General features: G+C 42.8%; 1 protein-coding gene across 1 annotated transcript in view; it reads right to left on the bottom strand.

The window, feature by feature from the left end:
- Nucleotides 1-609: 609 nt before the first annotated feature.
- Nucleotides 610-23006, bottom strand: part of TSPAN7 (tetraspanin 7) — a 99108-nt gene continuing 76711 nt past the window's right edge. Inside the window, exons 2-8 of the mRNA XM_071750907.1 lie at nt 18067-18255; nt 15784-15858; nt 14211-14306; nt 13172-13327; nt 8178-8261; nt 2048-2120; nt 610-1745 (exon numbers count right to left, since the gene is read on the bottom strand). Coding sequence (XP_071607008.1) covers nt 2052-2120; nt 8178-8261; nt 13172-13327; nt 14211-14306; nt 15784-15858; nt 18067-18255 — 669 coding nt within the window. The 3' untranslated portion in view covers nt 610-1745; nt 2048-2051. The remainder of the gene's footprint in view (nt 1746-2047; nt 2121-8177; nt 8262-13171; nt 13328-14210; nt 14307-15783; nt 15859-18066; nt 18256-23006) is intronic.

Here is a 23006-nt window from a genome sequence, read left to right as displayed (position 1 = left end):
GTACAGGCTGTGCAGACTCAGGTTCTGCACAGTTCCTTCACAGCCAGAAGGACACAGATCTTCCCTCCTCAGCTCTTCTTCTCTGTCCCCATTACCCACATAAGGGCTGGGTCCAAAACTTCCAGTTTTGAGCTTTCATGGGCTTTCCATCACATCTTCAACAACTACATTTTCAAATGAGGAGAAGGTTAAGTCCCTGCCTTCCCATCGATGCAGCAAAGATGGCTATTACCCAGCCTCCTCAGCCTCAAATCCCTCTTCCCTCCATCCTCAGCAAAATCAGAGAGAAATGCTTAATGTCAAAATCAAGCACAGGGCTAAGAATGGGGTAATTAAACACCGCAGATTGTTACCAGTCATAAGAAAAATTGCAAAGCAGAGGGTATGTATTTGCCACGTGGTGAAACCAGCTGTGGAAGGTTTTTCTAGTTCTGAAACAATTCCAGCTCTTTTTTTCCCAGATGAGTAACATTTTTTCTGTCACAAGCAAGTTAGTTTTTAAAATATGCAAAAAGACACAACACCCCAAGCTGTACGCTTGCATTTCACATTCACTCTCCCCCTTGAAAGAATTTTGTTCCAACTAAAGAATGAAAAGGAAGCAGCTAGAAATCTGTAATGGTTCCATTTATTAATACGTATATCACAAATACTCACAATATCAATGCATTCTCGTTGGCATGCTAGACAGAGGCATTATTAAAAAAGTCCTATTTTTTTAAAAAGGTTTTAAACTTTTACTTTCCCCCAAAAATATTTCATATGCCTGGGTTTTTTTGTGATTTTTTTTTTTTTTTTGTGTGTGTGTGTCTCTGTTTTTATTTTTATTTGATTCAACAATGTACTTGGTGGCTGCAACCTCAATGCAAAAAGAAAGAAAAATAAAGAACAGGAAAAGAGTATGAAGGCCGCAGTACAGCACAGTTCAATTAGTTCATAACTACCTAATAAAAATAAAGGAAGCAAAATTCCTGCCTTCACAGTAAGCAACAACACAGCTTAATAACAGTATTACACAGGATCAGGTTCAGAGGCAAAATGCACTAGACAAAGCCTACCGGGATACGCACTAGGCATACAACACTGAGTAAGAACCAAAGATGTAGAAGAACATCAGGAATAACGGTTCCCTTCAAGCACAACATTTTAACATCATTTTCAAGTATCTTTATGTCATGTTACTGATTCCTTTGTTTTTCAAGGGAAGGGGGGCAGGCGCCGGGAAGGGGGAAAGGATGAAAACCTTAGTAAAGCAACAAACGAAACAAGAAATTAAGAGAAACCCAAAAGAATATATATTTCATATACCAGTTTATATGAACGTGTGCAACACTTATTAACCATGGTGAAAGGCTAATTGTGCCCTCCAGTCACTACATGCACAGCCCGATCAACGCTGTTAATGAGTTACTTTTGTTAACTTACAATGCAACTACTGTGTGACCAAGAACATACATACGGTGCCGTCCTAGGCCGAGCTGTGGGGATGGGGGGGTCGGGGTCCGGAGGACCTGGCTGCTCTCGGTGGCACCGTGGTACTTCACAGAATGGTACACTACGCATGGGACAGAGGTCGGGAGGTGGGGTGCGAGTGTGCGCGCGCACGTGCTTGCTCGTGGGGGTGTGGGTGTGCGTGCGTGCGTGCGTGCGAGAGACAGTGTGTGCTATAACATTCGTTTCAGTCTTTCTCCAGTTCTGCAGCTCCTGATCTTCAGACAGGCTCTGGACTTTGCACTCCTGAAAGACTGAAGAGAGGGGAGGGGGACTGAAAAAAACCCAGAGAAGTGGGTTTCCCCTCTTTTCAAGAAAACTGAAATGACAAAACATTCAACAATACGTTTCTTTTTTTTTTTTTTTTTTTTTTTTCCTCCCCCTCTACCCCCCAGGGCTGAATATTGGGGTGAAAATCCCAAAGCAAATAGTCTCCTGGGAAAATTTGATTCTCAATGAACATGCTGAGCATCTACAACTTGCCCACTACCTTCAGCAGAAGCAGCACAGTGATGACAGCACATTGTGTACTGCACGGAGAGAGGGGAAAGCTCACCTTGTTACACCATCTCGTACTGGTTAGCAGTAATAAACCGGGACAGACAGCATGCCAGCAGCATCCCAATCAACTGTTACGAACGAGAATAAAACAGAAGAAGTTAAGATAAATTAATGCAGAGCAAAAGAGAGGCCATGGTGACCAAAGATTTAATGTTCTGGGGTTATTACGCACAACATATATACGCCCTGTCTAAGGACTGCTCTAATCAGAAGAGCAGCATTAAATTCTCCCATCTTTTTTCATTGCATCTTCCTCTTGGCTGTTCCCAGAGCGTATTTATTTGATAGACAGCACGTCTTTTTGCTACTTTTCAAGCCAGCTGTCATTAGCTGGACAAGTCAGACGTGGGATGTGTAAGCTGGCGGGGGTACCAGCACACTGCCAGCTGCAGGTCACTCACAAGCTCCACCTGGGTTCCTCACCACCACCCAGAGCTGGTGGCCTCTTTAACTTTGCTATCAGAGTGCTGGGGAAAACCTTCCTATTGCCCCCCAGTGGTTCTGCTTTCCTTACAAATGATGCGGCACCGGAGAAATGAGCGTTATAAATCTGGAAATAAATAAAAATAAAGTCTTTCACTATTCCCTTGGCTGTCACTCAGATTATTGAACACAGATCCCTGGCTTCCACTCGTCAATAAGCACTCAGTCATTTCAGCGTTTTGCCTATTGCAGTTTGTTAGCATTTCCTGCATATGCCAACAGCATTAATATACTGTAAATAATTCAACCTTGCTTTGCTCATTTGAACTGGTCAATTAATTAACCCATGAGCATTTCCAGATTGTTACAGCTCACCCCTGGCTGCAGGGGTGAGGCAAAAGAGTTCTCATTGCCTGCCCTTTCCCCCAGCCTGTCAGCGCTCCCTGTTAACCCAGTCATCATCAAAACACACATCTCCTCTACCAGGTGACTGCTTGATTTAGGCTGGCATCAGCCCAGAGCAAGACCAAGCCAGGGTACCTCAAATCTGGATAAATTGTTTTCTGCCTCTAAGATGTCATATATCTGGTCAGGCCATGCTTAATTTGCCAGAAATTTGCTCCCTCTTGTTTCAGTGTCCAGCAGGGCATCTCAAAAAGGCAAAGAATCTCCTTTAAAAGCAGGCCAACCCCCCCACTACCCCACCACCCCCACCTTTGGCACCAAATACCATGGATGACACTGCCTTGCTTATCACTAGACATGGAACATAGATAAAACCTCCTGATCAACCTCCAATAAAAACCTGAGCTTGTAGGGTTCAGGAGCTGTATTTTGGCAGGTGCCAAAAGATACGTGGGTGCTAGAAACCCTCCTCAGCTTTCGAAAATCTCACTTGATACCAAGAAGACATTTTAGCCACCTGGCTGGCTTTTCTACTAAACTTTTCTAGATGGGTGTTCCAGCAGGAAACTCAACTGTGAGCTGGAATGCTCATGCACTCATCCAGGAGTCCGTGGACTGGTGATGAGGATGTCAGTCTGTTCTAGCTTCGGATTTCCACACTTAAATACTCCCATCACCAGGAGGATGACTTTATCAATTAGGCTGTTTGGGAAGTGTTGCTGAAAACCCACCCCATTCTGTGAGTTTACTGGAGAGGCTTTGACACTACCACTGCTGACACGTGCAATGTTTCTTTAGCTCAGTACCATTTTGGAGAATGAGATTTCCCTTTTGGAGAATGGTGTATATATTTTGCTATGCTCTGCTAGGTAGAACAGAGTAAGAGCTTCTTTCCTCTTTCAGCTGTAGCAAAACTCCCCTGCTAGGTTTAATTAGGAATTCCTCTGATTTACACAGGCTGTAACTCTAATAATGAGCATGTCTAAGCTTTGTAGCATTTGCAGGCATGTGACAATGTTTTGATTTACTCAAGTCACTCTCATAACATGAATAACAAGTTATACATGAATGTATCTTTCTGATCTCTGACCCACTTATTAATTGTTGGCTCTGACCATATTCTGGTTTCTGCATTTGTTATAGTACTATAATATTAAACTGCTAAACCTCAAAAATAATGGCATGCTTATTGAGCCTCTGCATAAACATTTTATACAGCATTTCCAGCTATTACCTGGCTATAATAAATATATATGTAGCTATATATAGTTATATTCTAGCTATAATAACAGTTTTAGAAGCAATCTGAACATACAGAACACATTTTTTCCAAGGTGCGTAAACTTTCACATTTAACCACAAGAGTACTGTCCCTCTTGTAGCCAAGAAGAGGCAATATTGTATTAGGTTGCTGAATTTTCCTCATGGTGCTCTTTCATTACAGTCCTCTGCATTTAAATAATGTTAGAGGCTCCCAGCCTGCAAACCAGAAATGAGAGGTCTTCACATCCCCCTTACTCTGCATTTTCATGATCACTTGCAACCTCTGTTCTTCAGGCAGGGGGAAGCCCCTTATCCTATTGTGTAGCAGGTCCCTGCAGATCCTTTGATACACCAGAGGAATGGGCATGAAAGGATCCCTGCAAAGACACTAGCTGCAAGAAGTTCCATTCATTTCCTTTCACTCACATTGTCTCTCAAGTGCCCCATCTCAACTTTCATCCATTTATTATTATTATTTTTTTAATAATACCATTTTTTTTGAGCGATAAGAAGTCAGACTTGGTTCTGCAGTTGTACTCTCTCTCACTTTTCCCCTTCCTTCTCTTTTTTCCCTAAGATTATCTTAGCCTCTGAACTATTACAGGGAAAACTGAAAGTTTGGCTTGGTACCCTCTGATCTTGCCACAGGATTTTTAACTGAAAATGCTGACAAATTATTTGGCTTAGAGCACTGGAAAACCCATATTCCTTAGGTGTGTTTTCTTTACTAGCATTCTGTTGGTCAAAGCCCACTGCAGAGTGCAGAATCCAGTGTATGTGTTGTTCATCTCTTCACAGCTTCTAGCAGTCATCTCATGCTTTTCTCAGATATGGCCACTGAAATCCAGCCACAGCATCTTCATTGCAATCTTATCTCCCATCACAAATATGATAACCGCCTCTTAATGCTGTTATTCTGTAGGAGTTAACCTTGACTGGAACCTGTCCTGCATGACATGTATTACATTTTATTGCACTGAAGATAAACTCAAGTGCAATTTAAATTCCTAGTTTATTTTGAGTCTTGGTATCTTCACCGTTTCTCATTCTTTGAAAGCATTTCTATCAATAGAAATGTGTTGAACTAACTGGGAATTCATCAGTGGGTCAGGTAAGATAAAACTGGATTTTTTTATCCATCAGGAATAATTGTTTAGTTGAATGATTTACCTTGCCATAGTCTCAATATGCACATCTCCAAGCACCCAGGTTCCCTGCCTCTTTTTTTTAGAAAGCAGCAAATTTTCCATACCACAAATCACTTATCCGAGTCAGCCTCCAGTGCCGTGTTATGCCTCTGGCACAGGCCCTATCTCCGTGGGGAATCCCCCATGATCAGAGGTGGAGGCAACAAAATCAGTCTTACACTAGACTGAAGTCTAACCCGGGTGCAAGGGGTGACTGAGGTGTAATCCTGGGCTAGGCCAAGTCTCAGCCTCCCTACAGTCACTCAGACAGGTGTTGCAGCAGGCAGGGTGGATGCTGTCCGCACCAGAACCATGTCACAGCGAGGCAGAGCTACTCATATATTAATGTTAACAGCAAACAGGGCAGGTGGATACTGCACTGTAGAGAGGGTCTGCAGCTACATGGGAACAGCTACTCAAATGACAAGAACTGTATATGCTCAGGAACTGGTTGTGGGCATGTGGAGAGTGCCTGGCGGCTTCCAGTCCTTCAGCACAAAAGGAGCAATTTGGCCTCAACACTGTGCTGAGACTCCCCTGCTCAAGGACCCTACTGCAACCACAATGTATAACCCCCTCCAAACGCTGCCTCTTGTGCCTCTTAAGCTAATGCCTGTGATGGAGTTTTATTTAGGTAAAACCCTTTATAATCTACGCTGCTTGCATAATCTTATTCTCTGTTGGACGCAACACAGCCATCATTTTGCTGCTCTGAAGAGCACCTGCTAAACTGAAATTATTCCAGCTGGAAGTCAGCATTGGCATCTAATTCCAAAACCAATCAAATTGTATTTTATTATTATTATTTCAAACTTGAGAAGCAGTGAAGACGATGTCAGCAACAAAGCAATTTTTTAAAAAACTCTTGACTCTGATTGGGAGGTCCGTGCCAGATCTGTAAGATGTGTGATGCCATTACATCAACTTTCCCTATTTCTGGGAATCAGCACATTCCCCATGCTAGTCAACACCTAACAAATCATGGGAAGGAAAGGCCCTTGAGCATGCTTTACTGTAGAAGAGCAACATGATCTAATTTGTCTTTTATTTAGATTAAACCTATTCTCAGTGGGAACAGTGAAACCTCGCCTACAGCTGGAACACTGCCTGGCATTACTGCCAGCCACTGTTAACCCAAAATCAATTTGTAAACATCGCCCCTAATTGGGTCCAGCAAAACAGATTAGGCAGTAAATTATAAGTGGCTGCCTTCTATTCTTCACACCCCAGGAGAGCTGCATTCTTCTCCCCTTGCATCCCTTCTCCTTTTTAGGCATTCACAAACACCCCAAGCAGCTGGATTTCTGCTCAGAGTGCCAGCGCCTCATCAAAACAGACTTTGGTTTTCCCTGGGCACTGTAGCAGCAAGGTGCCATCCCCCATCACTGCCTGCAGCCTGCCAGGCTGGTCTTGCCCTGTGCCAAAGGGCTATCGTGGCTGGGGCCACACTCTGCCCACACCTCAGCTTACAAACAACCAATGACCTGGAGAAAACATCCCAGCTGCAAACAACTTTCAGGTGAAAAAAGATGATGCTTTGCCTATCCATACAATGCACCAATTAAAGGCTTTCAGGTAGCATTGGTCCCAGTCGAGGCATTTGCACCTGCAGCAAATGAATTGTAAAATCCTACTCATCCCATTTTTCGTTGGGATAGTTCCGCACAAGCTATTTAAAAATATTTTTTATAGCCTTCTGGCTGTCTAGAAACCAAACTGCAATCAGAGCTCAGAGTCTTATAGCAGTAACTGAGTCATAATCAAAGTTGGAGATGATTATCAAGACAGCTGTGACTATTCAACAAGAACTAGAATAGCCTATTAAAAAAATACACCAAAATTCTCTCTGTTCCACGCGCCAACAACTCCAGACTGGTGGTTTCACTGGTTCCGGATCCTGAAGACCTGACAGCCGTGCACATGCTCTCAGTTGCTGGCAAGATGATGAGCCAATGTTTATGGCCATGTGAAACAGAATGACTGGCTAAATCATGGGTTTCTCACACCTGATTTCACTAGGCTAGAAGACATCAGGTATCCAGATATGCCCAAGACAGGGCAGTCAGCTGGGCTGAGCCCAGACAGTTCCAGAGCTCCCTCGGGTTGTGCACTTTAGAGGATGTTTTCCATATGGCCTGGGGACAATTACTCTGAAGAACCTGGAAACCATTGTAACTGCTGAGCAAATTGGATCTCTGAGAGATGTAACTACACCACTGAGTAGCCAAGCACAGGCTGACCACATGGGGCAGCAGGGGCAAGAGGACCCCACAGTCCTCACATTAATTCACTTGCCCATCCCGGGCAAAGGAACTGGCAAGTCCCTTGTTTCCAGTGCAGCACAGTTTAAGCCTACCAGTAGCTTGCTAACTGAATTAATGAGTTTTAACAAGTCAAATAATTTCTCCTAGCACCTCAGTTTTTCCAGCTACTGGATAAACACGTCTTTCAAAACATAAATTCATATTTTCAGTGTTGCCTGAATGAAAAAATGAAAAAATATGAGTGCTTAAAAGATAGAAGCTTATCCAAACAATGGATAAGCTATTTGTCTTCTTAGCTGTTTATGCTCAATTGAAGCCAATGTTTTATTGGGTTAACCTCCATTTGACCCAGTGGAGGGGCAAGTTGTTTTCCTTGAGCTAGTCATTAGCTCAGCCGTAACTGATATTCCCAGGGAGAAACTTCATTTAAGTTGAAAAAAAGAAAATCAATGAACAGATGACCTCAGGACTAATGAGCATGCTGAGTTCAGTCCCTTTTCATAATCCTTCCTTCCTTCAAGTCTGGGTAAAGAAAAAGAGAGAGGGGAAAAAAAGGGGGCAAAGGAAACATTTATGCACTTGCCTGTGAGAATGCAATCCCAAAAGCCACTCCAGCTATGATTCCCATATTTGTCTCCATAAAACTGGTCACCAAGTCATAACAGCCCTGGAATACAAACATAATCATTCCTTATATCGACCTTCCCTGCCAAGAAGGCATGCAAACAAATTTCTCATTTAAAATGGACTTGGGCTAGACAATATTTTTGCTGTAATTTCCAACAGTGTCACCTTTTTATTTAATAACAATTCTGAATGAATGATGGAAAGTGGTGGCAAACCCAGTTATTTTTAAAAATAAATGTATTTCGGTACGTTAAAAAGGTAAAAGTGATGTTGCACTCATTTTTATAGGTCTTATTAAAGAAAGTCTGTTCACAACGTTAGAAAAAGCATTAATATTGCTTTGACCTGAAAGTAAGCAAGCAAAAATATAAGGTAATGTTGTAACACAAAACAAGTGTCAAAAACCAATAAATGACGATGATTTCCTAATACTCCGTATATTTAACACAAACATGCTTCAGGCACCTAAGCCTTCTGCTTGCCCTCACAGAACACCAGGCAAGGTACTGAGTACTGTATAACTTAAAACCATATAACAAAGTTATCAAGGGGTTTGCATGAAGTTTTGAAACTTGTTTGCTCTTGGATATAAAATTCTCTGTCCTGCACCCCAAGCCCCATTTTGTCTCTAACTCAGACCCTGAATCCCTCAGCTGACTTGCTTTCTTGTGCCTCAATTCACAGCCTACACTGGGCCCAGAAGATTCATAAATATTTCTGCCTTTTTCTTAAATAGGCTTTTTTTTTTTACCCCCTTCAGTATGATCATTTTCTTGCTTCACCTACTCTGCTCCCCAAAAGAGCATTTGAAATTAGCTTTCCCAGTTTATGGTGTCTAAATGGATCTAAACAAATAGTGCAAAACTTGAAGAAAATAAAAAGTTGCCGTCTTTTTTTTTTTTTTTTTTCATTGCTAATCTATCTGCCCACCAAATCCAAAGCTACTTCTCAGCCCCTTTTGTTATGCTTCCTTCCTCAAATGACCAACAGCACTCAGTGCAAAGCCAGTCCAGAGGCATTTTATTTACTATTATAACTTTGTCCAATTTATCAGAAATTGGAAAAAGCCCAGAAATAACAGTTAATTCCCTTTCCCAGTTTGGACTTCCAGCCCATAAGAGAAAACTTGACCTCCATCCACACTCCCTTCACTTCTGCAAACACATCAGGAACTCTTTACACAACTTTAGAGCATTGGATGTTTGTTAAAAAATAACAGCTACAAGGAAAGGATGGTTTCTTCAACCTCTTTTATAATATCAGAAGACATTTTATTTAATACTGGGAGTAATGAAGTGGTAAACCTGTTGGTTGCTGAGGACCAGCATAGCTATAATTCAGTTCTGAACTGTTTATGTGTACCTATTAATCTTTAATTACATCTTACAACTGTGTACAGTATGTCAGATTCAAGCTTGCTTATTTAACACATCAAGCAACTATAGTTGTGTGCATCTTACACATTATGAAACAAGATTAGATTTCTCAAGCAGTGTTTTAATTCTGTCTGACATGGCTTAATGTTCTCCCAGCTCCCCTGAAATCTGTTCTGTTCAACAGCCTTCAAGTGATGCAACATCCAACAGTAATGGTAATTTGAGGGAGACAGAAGATCTTGTTAAAGAAACATGAAAGGGAGATAGTTTGATCCCTCTCCTCATTTGAAGGCTGTGTCTTCCCAAACCACAATCTTCTGTTGCCTGAAGTGGATTGCACAGATTTGGCTTAATTCCTCAGTTCTTACTGTGCAAGGAGTGAGAGTGCAAGAGGCAGCCAGGAGTTGCACACATGGTACAGAATTATGTGAGGCACTGTGTGTGCACCTCTAGGCGCTCATTTGGAGGACAGAAGTGACAATTTAGCAAGTACTCAAGCATTCTTAAGTCCATGCATCCACTGCTTTATTAAGATTTTAGAAAGAGGGAGTTTGTGAGGTTTTTTGGTAATGAAAAGAACTGTATGAACATTAATTAGCTAATCCTAATGTCAGCTCTTGAAGTTAGGAATTTGTCCCATCTGAGATGAAGAAACAGACAGAGACTATATAATTTACCCAAGGTCACTAAGTAAGTTAGGGGCAGAATTGGCCAAGAAAATCCAAGAATGTTGTCTTTTAATCCTGCAAATAGATCATTAGTTTAATCCTCTTTGGATAATTCACTATTAGTCCTCATAAACTGCTAGCAATTTGATTACCTCATAGAGAACTTGTCTTACTGATCACTTTGCAGGGTCCACTGAAAAGATGTACACCAAATTTACTGATCTACAGGAACTCTAGCAAAAGTCTTCCACAACACAATTTGTATTTTGCTTTTTCTCCAACACAGAGAAAAGTGCCTATTTCCAAGACAAGCAAGAGTCTTGGGTCAGAAGCAACGATGTATAGTTCCTATCTGAAGTGTGAGCATAGGGCCATATAACATTTCTTCCCGCTTGCTTTTTATTCTCATGCCCCTTTCAGAAACATCCCACATTGCTCCAGTTTTGAACAACTCTGAGACCTCATAAATGCTCACCAGAAACCTTTGCAGCCTTTGATTACAAATGGCTATCTCAGAAAATGGGACAAAAGTTTTCAGATGTTGCAGGACAGTCACTTCCCCCAGATAATTAAATCAAGTAATTAAGTCAACTGCTTCCTGAGGAGTCAGCACTCCTCTTCTGCCAGGAAAGTTGTGGATACACAGGGGAGACACTTAGGAGCAAGCACAGGAAAAAGTGAATTACTAGCCCTGGACTAGCTGATTCATCCTTTAGTTGCTTCCTACAATTTTGCATACCTCCTTTGCCAAGAGGAACTCACAAGTTGACAGAGATTTCTCTGTGCAGGCCGAGCACACCGAGCAAGCCCAACACTTTGGGGAAACACCAGATTGGTGCTGAGAATGCACATGGGACCCACTCAGTTGTGCAGCCAGGAAAGGTTCAGAGTGTGTGGCCATCCTGAGCTGGGAAGGTGGGGCCTGCTGGTAGAGTGCAAGTCTCACCAAAAAGCTTTCCTGCTGGGAAGGTGGGCAGAAGCAGGACTGCCCACTCTGTTTTCAGGGGATGCTGGCTATAGTGGATGTCCCCTAAATCCACCCTGTCCTGCCTCTCACCTTCTTTCCACTTCTACAAAAACTGAAAGTTACAAAAAGTTCACAAAGTGCAATGGAATGGAGTGGTTCATCCTTCAGACCCATGAAACCCTGCAAGATTAATTTGCTGGTGGTGACTTTTAGTTTTGTAAGAGATGATCATCAGTAATGTTCAATATATGTCTGCAGCAAGTGGTTCTCATTAAACTCTTAGAGAAAAGAAAGGTTTAGGGGAAAATAATCCTCTACTATGTATTTTTTTAAATACATGCTAGAAAATGTGGCCCACTTGACTGGTTTTCAAAGAAAGATATTTCAGGCTGTGCTCAGCCATCATTCCAATCTCCTGATTCACAGGTGACTGAAGTAAAAAAGGTAGAAACATATGATAGAGGCATTCCCATACTTCCTCTGTTATCCACTTAGGACTTTTATTTATTTTTTTTAATTAAAATCTGAAAAAAAAAAAAGAAAAGAAAATACTCTGTAATTATGACTAAACTATGATGCAACTTATGATTTGGCCAAAATATTCCTTTTACCAACAAACAAATTTCCTCTCTTGTAAATCTCAAGTGATGCAGTACTTAAAGCAATAACTTGAGCTGTGTTTCTGCAGTGCAGTGTCTGCTATGTATGCTGCAGTATTTTCTCTCTACTCCTTCCTTTCACTGTGTTTTCTGTATTTTTATTATCCAATTATTCCTTTTTTTCCTGTTTTCCCAATCTGCACCTTCAGGTGACCCCAGGGAAGGGGTCATTAGCTGTGCTACGCTTGCAGCAGCACATGTTCAAAGGTCTTCTTAAAGAGTTACTGTCAGGGTACCTGCCAACCACAACATTTGTTGTCCATCACCTGTATTTTTTGTGTTTGGGATGACAGGTAGGCTATGGCAACTGAAATTACTGTTTGAACACAATCAAGAGTAAAGCTTGCCCTTCCCTCAACCTAGCTATGTCTTTGTCCTCAACAAAAATCTACTGCATTCAGCAGGAGCAAGCAGAGAAGCAGAGAAGTGCTGACTGACCTAGATCTTGAGGAGAGTTCAGCACATGTGCCATTTTTGGTCCTGTGCCTCTGTGTGCAGTGCTGTACCTCATCCTCTGCTGTGAGGAAGGGGAACAAATGCCCTTCTACCCAAAACCATTATTTGATCATTTGAGAAAGGCCATCTTAAAGAATGTGAAAGCAAGCAAGGGGGCAAAGTCCATCCTTACCATCACTCCAGCCCAATACAAATGTTATGAACCAACCATTTGAAATGAAATGCACCTCGAGTCCTGTGTCCAGTTCTGGGCCCCTCAGTTTAGGAAGGATATTGAGGTCCTGGAGCAGGTCCAAAGGAGGGCAACTGGGCTGGTGAAGGGACTCCAGCACAGATCCTATGAGGAGAGGCTGAGGGAGCTGGGGGTGTTCAGCCTGGAGAAGAGGAGGCTCAGAGGAGACCTCATCGCTCTCTACAACTCCCTGAAAGGAGGGGGTAGCCAGGGGGGGGTTGGTCTCTTTTCCCAGGCAACTCTCAACAAGACAAGAGGGCACGGTCTCAAGTTGTGCCGAGGGAGGTTTAGGTTGGATATTAGAAAGAATTTCTTTACTGAGAGGGTGATCAAGCATTGGAATGGGCTGCCCAGGGAAGTGGTGGATTCTCCATCCCTGGAGATATTTAAAAAGAGACTGGATGTGGCACTCAGTGCCATGGTCTGGTAACTGCAGCAGTAGTGGATCAAGGGTTGGACTTGATGATCTCTGAGGTCCCTTCCAACCCAGCCAATTCTATGATTCTGTGATTCTATATGTAAGCAGCTATACACTCTACTGGTGTACGGGATGGTTTCACAACAAGTGCCTCTGGCATAACATTATTGGTACCTTCTGGTTTACTTTAGTGGCAGCCACAGTCATGTTGCGCAGATCCTGAGTGTTACAGTCACTGGAGTTCATGCAACAGCTTGTAGGGATGCCATGTTTGAAGAAGTAAGGGCTGGTGCTCCAGTTGGTGTAACTCTGAATGCCACAGCAGCTCAGCTATGAGGAACAAGAGGTAGATTTAAAACAAACAAACAAACAAACAAACAAGCCAGAATTAAAACTAGTACAGAATAATCACTGCCCACTTAATGAGATGCTCATCAACATAAAGACAGGTTCCACTTTTGAAAAGTAGGTACCACCCCCCACTCTATCACAAAAGTATCAGGAACGTCATTTAGAGAAGATGGGAACAAATGACCTACTAAAGAAAAAAATAGTATTTTATGAGCAGAGCTATTGCTTGTAACATTTGACAAAGCTCCAGCCATAAAGTCGTTATTTTTAGGTGAAATGGGGATTTTTAAATTTTTCTTTTGTTTCCTTTGCTTATTTATTTGATTAAAGCAATTCTGGAAATTCAAGAAAAAGCCTTACAGTGCAGTAAAAAAAATGACCTTAAAACCCCCAAAGTATTAGAATTACATGTAGCACATACCGTGTCAAACTAGTAAAAAGTGCTAAGGCGAAGCAAGCCTCTTGAACTCACCAAAACAATTTTTAGGGATATTCACTGAGCCATAAATAGAAGGAGACCATATGCTCATAGAGTGTGTCTACGAAATCAGCTGAAAAACTGTAAGTTTGGGAAGGCTATTCTGCTCTAGATGCTAAGCTAGAAGACAGTCACTCAAAGATATGGAGTGTGTGCTCAATTTTCTGCATAAAGAAGGCTTATAAAGGCTGTTCCAGTAAAAACAGAGCTACAAAAATTAAGCATCTTGGACAAGCATATCAATTGAAATATTTTTCCAGCTTTGCCAGCCTCTAATTTTGCTTGCAGATTAAGTCACTGACATTTCATGTTCTGTGATTAAATCTGAACATACTCTTTGTCTCCCTTTATTCATTAATTTTTAATATTCAATTTTAGACTTACACTTTCCTGTACGTTATCCACTGCCTGGCTGCGCTCATCATTCTTGTTGTAATTCTGGATTGCTTCAGTATATGTCCTAAGGAAAGTATCCTTGATCTGTGAGGGCAAGGAAAATACCAGCAAGGAAAAGTGTAACATCTGAACCAGTTTTCACAGGAAGTGAATTCAAATTCACATTTCCAAACCCAACAAGGCACCCAAACTAGCTCTTCCCACCCATTTTTAAGACTATTTTCAGAGCTGGCAGAGCTCTCCCTTAACTTTCAGCAGTCATTCATGCCCTTTTTCAAGTGGAGTCTATTGCACATAGAATGGAAACTATCCCAGCAAACTGCTATATTTTAAAAAGCAGAAAATTACTAAACCTAGAAGAAAGATATCTTTTGATGCTTTTTTTTTCCAAAAACTGTGTTCCAGCACTAAGGCTGAAGGAGGCTGCATGCTTTTCTCTGCTCATGGATGCCTGGTGGGAGCCAAAGCTTGTGTAAACACCTTGGTGACAAAAGCCAGTGGCATCAAAACAAGACATGAACACCTTGACCAGGTGGCAGCCCTTGTCCCCCTCAGAAAGGCTTCTGGAGAAGGTCAGGCATATCACTGGGAAAGGCATTTTGACCAGGTGCTGAAGGGTCTGGGTAGAAGATTATTTGACCAACCCACATGACTGTGACCTTCACAAGAGGCTGTCTCTTTCAAAAGGGAGCAGCATCCTGACACCCAGGCTGCTGCAGGTGAGGCCAGATGAAACAGCAATCCTCAGCAGATGGACAGGTATTTCAGCATCAAATTAAAACCTGTCCACCACTTGCAAGGGCAGACATCAAAAAAGCCTATAGCAAGGGAAATCTCACATCAAAAGAGAAGACTAGAAAACCAGTTAATAAAAAGAGAAGAGACAAGGAGGCACCGTAGGGTTGTTCTGGTTCAGCACAAACAGCATGCAGGTCCACAGATTTAAAGCCAGAGATAGACCTGATTAAAGTGGATAAAGCAGAAGTGTTCCTACAAATCTAAACCATCACACTTTTTTAAAGCTTCTTCTTGCCCCAGTTTCCTCCCTCACTATTTCTAATCTCTCCTTATTATTCTCAGGATAGAAACCAAATCCCATCCCACTCCCTTCTCTCCCCACCCTCCCCCCCCAAAATAAAAAAAAAAGATTTACAAAACCTTGAGTCTGATCTGATGCAGAAGTGCTCTCTGCCTTACATAAACAACCACTTGCCTGTCTGAAGAAGCTGCGTTTAAGAAAAGTATTTAATCTATTTTGCAGCCCTCAGCATATGGAAGAAAGTAAATAAGATGTTACATGATGGACGCACGAAACCTGATAGCTTCAGAGTAAATTGTCAGGCAGCTGAGGCCAAGAGCTTTGGCTAAATCTCTTCATTTGGAATTACATCAGTTTTTTAGAGCTGTGCACGTTATTGTTGCACAGCAGCCACATCCACAGAGATGTGTATGGAGATGCCGAGCTCAGCGACCTACACGTTCTCTGCGCTCCAAAGAACTTCTTGGCAGCTCCTGCCCAGGGAGGCATTGCCACATGCAAACTCAGCACATTTCCACCTACCTCATGGCGAAACACAAACCCTGAAATTCCAGCCACCAGCTCAGCCAGGAACACCAGGGACAAGAACATGGCATACTGAAAAGGAAAGATGCAAGAGAAGTCAGGATGTGACAGGCGTTTGTCTCAGCATGGACACTGCCCAGTTACCCCATAAAATTTAACTTTTCACTTTAGACATCCTTTAAAGGTGTGTTAGTAAACCTAAAGGTCTTCTGGAGGTGATAGATAGGCTATTGCCTGAACATGTGTTTATACAGCTCACAAATTATATATATTGTCTAATTACTGGATTTACTGACAGTTCTGTTCCTGTATTTCTTAGTGTTCTAATATTAATTCAAACATAGCCACATGACAGAGATGGATCCAAGTCACTCAGGTTTTGACCTTGCACTAAGGAATACAAAAAGACCCTTTATGTTTGTATGGCACTCTGCTAAAGTAAACTGGCTTTTCCAGAGTTTTGGTTCATGTTTATCTATCTCACTGCTACACTGGGATTTGCTGCCTGATTCCTTAAGTTTCTCCAATGAATAAAACGAATCACTGATTTCACTGGAAATATTCTCATGGTAACACTAGACAGATGCTGCAAATACGCTGCTGAGCCAAGGTTCATGTTTGACTTTAGAAGCAGCATTTGGATTCAGAGCTAAATAAACCTTGAAAACAGCACTTGCAGTGTAGACATTCACAAGCTATTAAAAATACATCTAAGCAGAAATAACTGAGCTAAAGAAAAAATGCAAAGTGGGATGGTAAAATTTCAAGCTGAGGATTAATATTCTGGAGGGAAAATTACCTTTTTTCTCCATATGCTAAATAACAGTTCTTTAAAAAAGGAAACATTTTAAATTAAATTCAGTCCTAGCAAGATTTAATGGAAAGAGGGAAATTTATTTTTAATGGAAGGTTGTTCGAAAAGGGAGGACAACAGTGAGCGGAGTAGAAAAGTCTTTCTCTACAATTAATGCAGCTGTCAAGTCACTGCCTGTATTCTGTTCAGGAGAGAAGGTTCTGAAATATTTCTTACGTGTACCATGAAAATAAAACCATGTGCTTGGAACAGCACATGACACTGTGAGTGACACACCTTTAAAAACATTACACGACTTATGAAGCCTGAATTTCTATGGACTTAGATCTTCTTTCACCTTTTTCCCTTTCTGGTGTGGACTGCAGTAACTCCAACAAGGCTCTACATGATAGCCCATCACCAGAAAGAGACAGTAGTGGTGTGTGTATGACAGCATTAACAACGTGCCAGCTGGCCACCAGCATATACCTGCCAATTCACCAGCAGCTGCCACCTCTCCCCTTCTGTGCCACCAGCTGAGGAAATTAATGTTCTTTAAGATGGTTTGCTCGGATTTTTTTTTTTAAATCCAGTTTAAATTGGAGAAGAATCATTCCCATCTCCTTAGAACATTATCCTCAAAATATCACAGCAGGAAGTACCTTGTACTGTCATTACTTTTTCCACTATTTTAGCACATCACAAGTGCTATTCTTGCTCTTCAAATCATTATGTGTATCAGATTTTGCTCCTAAGTTTTTCTAGAAGCACAGTTTATCATATTTGTTTCACCTATTTGCAGTTACATTGCATTTTAAAGTGGGCTGGAAAACCCAGAATAGAGAAACTTCTGAGGAAAGGGGTTAAACTGGACTGAGAGAAAGCTGCTGTACCTCTGCTTAGTGTACCTCAAGTCCATGCTGCTCTTGAGATGAGGATAAATATGTCATACACAGCTTTGTTTTCTGGGGTTGGTTTGTTTTATTCTAGTTGTTAGGAGAAAAAAAGAAAGGTTGGAGTACTTCTAGAAGCTACCAACTATTTTTTGCATAGATTTCACATCTGAGTATTAAAGTGACCCCTTTAAAATACACTTCAAATTAATTTTACATTTATATTGCTTTGGAAATTTTGAAGATTGTAAATACACCTATCTGTCTGGCTCACAGAAAAACAGAACGATTGTAGAGTTACTCACAGAGCAATTCTCCAGCAGTGTTTTATCCTGCTTTCAACCACACATGAGCCTGTATGCTGTGCAGTAGTATAATGCATTCATACACAATCAACAGCTGGGTTTGGCAAAGATTTTTTTCCCTGTCTTTGTCCAAAAGACACACGTGTTGAACATTAAGATCATTAAAATCTAGCTGATGTGCCTAAAAAAACACGTTAACATCTGGTGAAGCTTGGCAGGAGATGGAGGGAATCCCAATACATCAACAAAACCTTTTCCCCTCTTGCTCAAGGCACTGTGGTGTGCTTACCAGTTTCAGCATCCATGGGCTGCCACGACAAGTGGCAAAGCAGCCGAAAAGCCCGAAGATGATGATTGTGGTACCCGTCCCGATGAGCACATAGGGGGCATTGGTGGAGTTCTCAGCAATGAGAGAGATGTATGTGCCAAGGGTAAGCTTGCCCCAGACTCCAACTGCAAGAAGGATAACGCCTGTGATCTGCAAAGCAAGAGGAGAAATTCATCAGGAGCTACCAGGGAAGGTGTCCAAATTCAGTACACGGTGATCCTGGAGAGACTCACTGGTGCTGTTGTGCTGGCAGAAGGAAGCCTCAAGACTTTCACTAACTCCAGAAAGACAAACAAGGAAAATTCATCTCCAGCATCTGGAGATGTTATATTAAAACTGCCACTAGAGGACAAACATCTAGGACTAATCACCACAAAGCTGATGATTTCCAATCCATGATTTGATGTACTGCCTGCAATAACAGGCTCTCTGCTCTTACAGCACACTGAGAGAGGTGGCCAGCTCCATCCCTCTCACCAAAAGCCACCAATAGCAGCTGCCACCTCACACCTCCTGGATTTTTCCACAAAAACTGCCCAAACCACAAGATCCTGTTATCTGATGTCTCATCCTTCTTCATTTCAGGACCACAGGCATACATTGCAGTGCATTACTTTGGCAAGAGAGCCTTCCTCCACTTCCCAGACCATACAGAAGCAAGCCACAGAAGCTTTCCCCCCAGACGTAAGGTGGGAGGACAGTGGTGGGCCCTGGGATCACCCCCTTGACTGAGCTGTGCAAGCAGAGGCTGCCACGCTGCAGGGCTCCTGGGGCACCTGGGCTCTCAGAACTGGCATGCTGGATGTGGGAGAAGTCCCTGGTGCCTATTTCTGCACCATTCTGTACCATTTCTGGTACACTGTTCAGCACCAGACTTGGTAGAATTAATGGTTGGACTCAATGATCTTAAAGGTCTTGTCCAACCAAAATGTTTCTGTGATTCTGTGGTGTGCCTTACACTGACATTGAGCAGTGGTCACAGCAGGGATGATGCCTGCACCATCTGCTGATTATTGCCTGATGCTGGCACACCTGCTTCAAGACTGTACACGTGTACTTTATGCCCATAGCATGGACAAAGGTTGGAAAATAAGGGCCAGTCCTGAGTGCCAGCTCTGCAAACGTCTCTGAATTTCCCCCAAACTTCCCTAAAATCTCTTCCAGGCCACTGTCAAGGGGCAGGAGAAGAAGAAATGTGCCAATGTTCTTTTGTTCATTTTCCAAGTTTTCTCATGTGAGCATCTTTTTAAACTGCTCTGAAATCTTGAACACCAGGGTCACCCTCCGGTGAGTTGTTTGTGGAGAGGATCCTTGTTCACAGTTATGCTGCCCCTAAAAAATCCCAGCTGAGCTATGCTGTAAGATTGTTCAGCTGCTTTTCACACAGGTTGATGTGAAGAATTAACTCAGGGAAAGCCTTTTTGAAGGAAAAAAAGAAAAGCAGCTTTTTGGCTTTTTTACCTTGGCTGGCTCAAAAAGGACTATGCAGGGTGCACCCCCATTGCTGCCTTCCCACTGTGCCCTTCCCACCATCCTGCTGATCAGCACTAGCAAGCAAAGGAGCCCATCCTCTGGACGACCTGTGCCTGCAGCAGTGACAGCTCTGGTGCAGCACTTCTCCTCTCCGAAGAGGGAACTGCATTCAGAAGAGCTGCTGAATAATCAGAGCCACCTCAGGAAAAGACCAGGAGGAGTGGGGATATGAAATAGATGCTCTGAACAAAGATACAAGGTGAGGAATGCAGGGGAAGAAAAGAGACCACAAAAAAGAGAGAATAAAGAGAGAACAGATAAACAAAAGCAAGTCGATGTGTCCTCAGGGACAGGAGATCCTTTCTGTACCAGACAGAAAATAATCTCACCTGACAATTTTGACATTTCCTAGCTCATCCCCTTCCTTCTCCACACCCCCCTGAGCTGTGAGGAAGACATTCCCCTGACTGGATCCACTCATTGCATGCTGGAGTGCATCACTGCCATGGAAACCCATCTCATCCCCCTCTCTCACTAAGCCTCTCTTGCTCCCCCTGACCAGCTCTGGCAGGCAGCAGCATTTTGGTCACACCTTTGGGACAGGATTTCTGCTCTCCTGCCCAGGGTGGTGACAAGAATAAATCCAGCTCCTGTCCATCTCTCTGTGTAACTGCATGGAAAGTTCTGATTCCTTGCTCTTGCATCCCACCAGCTAACAGATGAATGTCAACAAAAATCACCACGTAGCTTACCTCCCCATAGGCATCAGACACCTCCACAGAGTTTGGTCCTATCCCCACACACCATCTTCACCCCTCTACCTCTTTTTCCTAACAAAAGCTTTTTCAGAGGATGCAGATTAATCAGCAAAGTCAGAAAGCTAGTGGTGGTGGGGGCTCAGAAATCCACAGAACAACTTTTGGTTTCTCACCTCCAGTTCAACAGAGGGCTGGTTTCTGTGCCTGAGCTGCTGAAAGTTTAACCACTGTCCTCAGGGAGACATAAAAGCAGCTTTCACTGCCAAAATGAACACACAGCTTCACATTTGAAAGAGAACTCAAGCCTTGTAATAAAAAATATTTTCAGTCGGCTGTTTGAAACAATTACTAACCCTTTACTATGTGTTTTAAGAGTTTGGTTTCCCCATCTCAGCGGGGCCTATCCAATTTATGGTACACACAGACTTTGGAAAAAAAAGAAGGGAAGTGTTTTGGTGGGTCATTCCTCTTGTATTTCTTAACAGAGCTCTGATTTACACGGGTTTAAGGAAACCCTCCAGTAAACCCCCAGAAAGATTGGTCCTGTGCTGAGGGGATGGGGCATTTCCACAAAGACATGCTGCAGCTGTGCCTTGGGCTGCAGCAGCACCACCTGGAATTTCACTTGTGAAGAGGAAAAAACAGAAGACTTCTCTTTAAACCTTTTCATGACCTTTATTTAACAGAGTGCAGTGGTATGACTAATGCCCACCTTCACCCAAAGGCCAACCTTCTTTCCTTTTTATTTTCAAGATACACTTATTATCCTTATCTCTCTCTGCTCCATCACATAATCAAGGGAACACTCAATGTACTGTGTTTAAGGTTTCTTTTCTTTAAAAGCAGGAGGGACAAGGGCAGACAGAAGATCAGGATAGCACTGGCCTGAAAACAAGGCAGCAGGAAGCACACTGCTTCTGCCACTCACTGTCACCATACACACCTTCTCTTACTCTACCTCTCACCCCAAGAGGCTGCAGAAATGAACCTTGTATGGTTGCACCTGATTAATAAAGTATTTTCTTCATCTGACCTGAAACCCCCAAGTCAGTCTAATTCTGCATCCAGTGTGATCTGTGAGTCAGGACCAATAGGTGATGAAGGGCCCAAAAGGAAACTCAGAGCACCTCCTGAAATCCACAATCTCTCCCCAGTATTTCCCACTCCCTTCCCACTGTTTCCCTTCAGACCATGATCACATAGCTCAGTGGCAGAATGGAAAATTATTAGGAAACCATCAAGATTAACAGTGGCAGATAGATACAGGTATATAATCAATACACCCCCTCTGGGAGACATACAAAATATTTCAGATACTTTGGCAGGCAGAGGAGAGTGACCACAAGCCTTTTAGAGCCCCACCTGAGCCAAGATTCACCATGCAGATTAGCTTTATTTATAAATACCTGCAACAGGCAGCACACATGGAGAAAGAAAGCAGCAGTGCCATTCTGCTGGTGGAGTTCTCTAGCAACACCTAGCCTTGTATGGCCCCCTCCAAGAATTAAGATTTGTCCTGACAATGGAATGACAACTACAATCTATGATAAAGGGGGGACAACCCCACCACAGCTCCTCAGTAGGCACTGAAGAAATGAACTGGCAGCTGCAGAACCTATGATGCCCCTAATGAGACAGCTGGACTGGTACAGAAAAACGACCATTAGCAAATGAAAAAAAAAAAAAAAAAAAAAAAGGTTTGCTTCTAAAAAGGGACTACAGGGGGAGATCATGCTCAAATGTAAGGAGCTTTGGGAGAACTGTCAGTACCTTCTGTTTTGAGGGCTAGAACCCCATTCCTCCCAGTTCCTTTTTACACAACCCTTCCTCAAGCATCTCTGACTTTGTGGATTGTTTTGGATTTTTTGTTTTTGTTTTTTTTTTCCTGTGGCTTCAAGCTGAGAGTCTGAATACGCACAGAGTGAGCTGACTAGAGGAAGGATGCACAGTGAAGGGCTGCCTAGATTGCTCAGCTATTTTCAATTTTTACCTGATGCCATGTGTCCCCTTGCCCAGCTGCTGCTGCTGGGTCTGCCTGCATGGTGCAGGGCAAGGCAGCAACCCCTGTGCAGTCAGAGGGCTGAGGGGTGTCCTGCAGGCACAGTGATGCTGCCCTCAGGGCAGGATCTGTGAAGCCCATGGGGCAGCTTCCAGAACCGAGCTGGCAGCACTCTGGCTCCAAGCTGCATTGGGGAGCTTTGCTCACTCAGTGCTGTTGCTGGGGACTCAGACATAGGGACTCTGCCCTCCTAAAACAGATCTCTTGACAAACTCCTTCATCACGGCACTGGGTCCCATAGACGGCAGGGGCTGTGAGGCAGAGCTATTGACACTGCATGCAAGCAGAGCCAGGAAGGTGAAATGCATGCTCCGTGCTTAAAGATGTAAAACTCACAGCAAGGATAGAAGAACAGAGGGTGTGATTATTACATAATGAGGTTATTCAGCTTTTTGTGCTGTCCTGTCCTCTGGTGTGGTTAAGGGAAAGCGAAAGAGAAAAACCCCTTAAGATCATGGAATAATTTTGGTTGGAAAGGACCTCTAAAGGTCGTCTAGTAAAAAAGATAACAGGCTGCAAGGCCTGTCACAAACATACCAGATGCTTTGACTCTGAACTTTTCCTTGGACTTTACACAAACCTTGGTTTAAGCAGCAATAGCCCACACCTGG

The sequence above is a fragment of the Heliangelus exortis genome, chromosome 1, assembly GCF_036169615.1.
Source record: "Heliangelus exortis chromosome 1, bHelExo1.hap1, whole genome shotgun sequence".
In the NCBI taxonomy this organism is placed as follows: Eukaryota; Metazoa; Chordata; class Aves; order Apodiformes; family Trochilidae; genus Heliangelus; species Heliangelus exortis.
The sequence above is the reverse complement of the archived record's forward strand: the minus strand, read 5'-3'. Positions and strand labels throughout refer to the sequence as shown.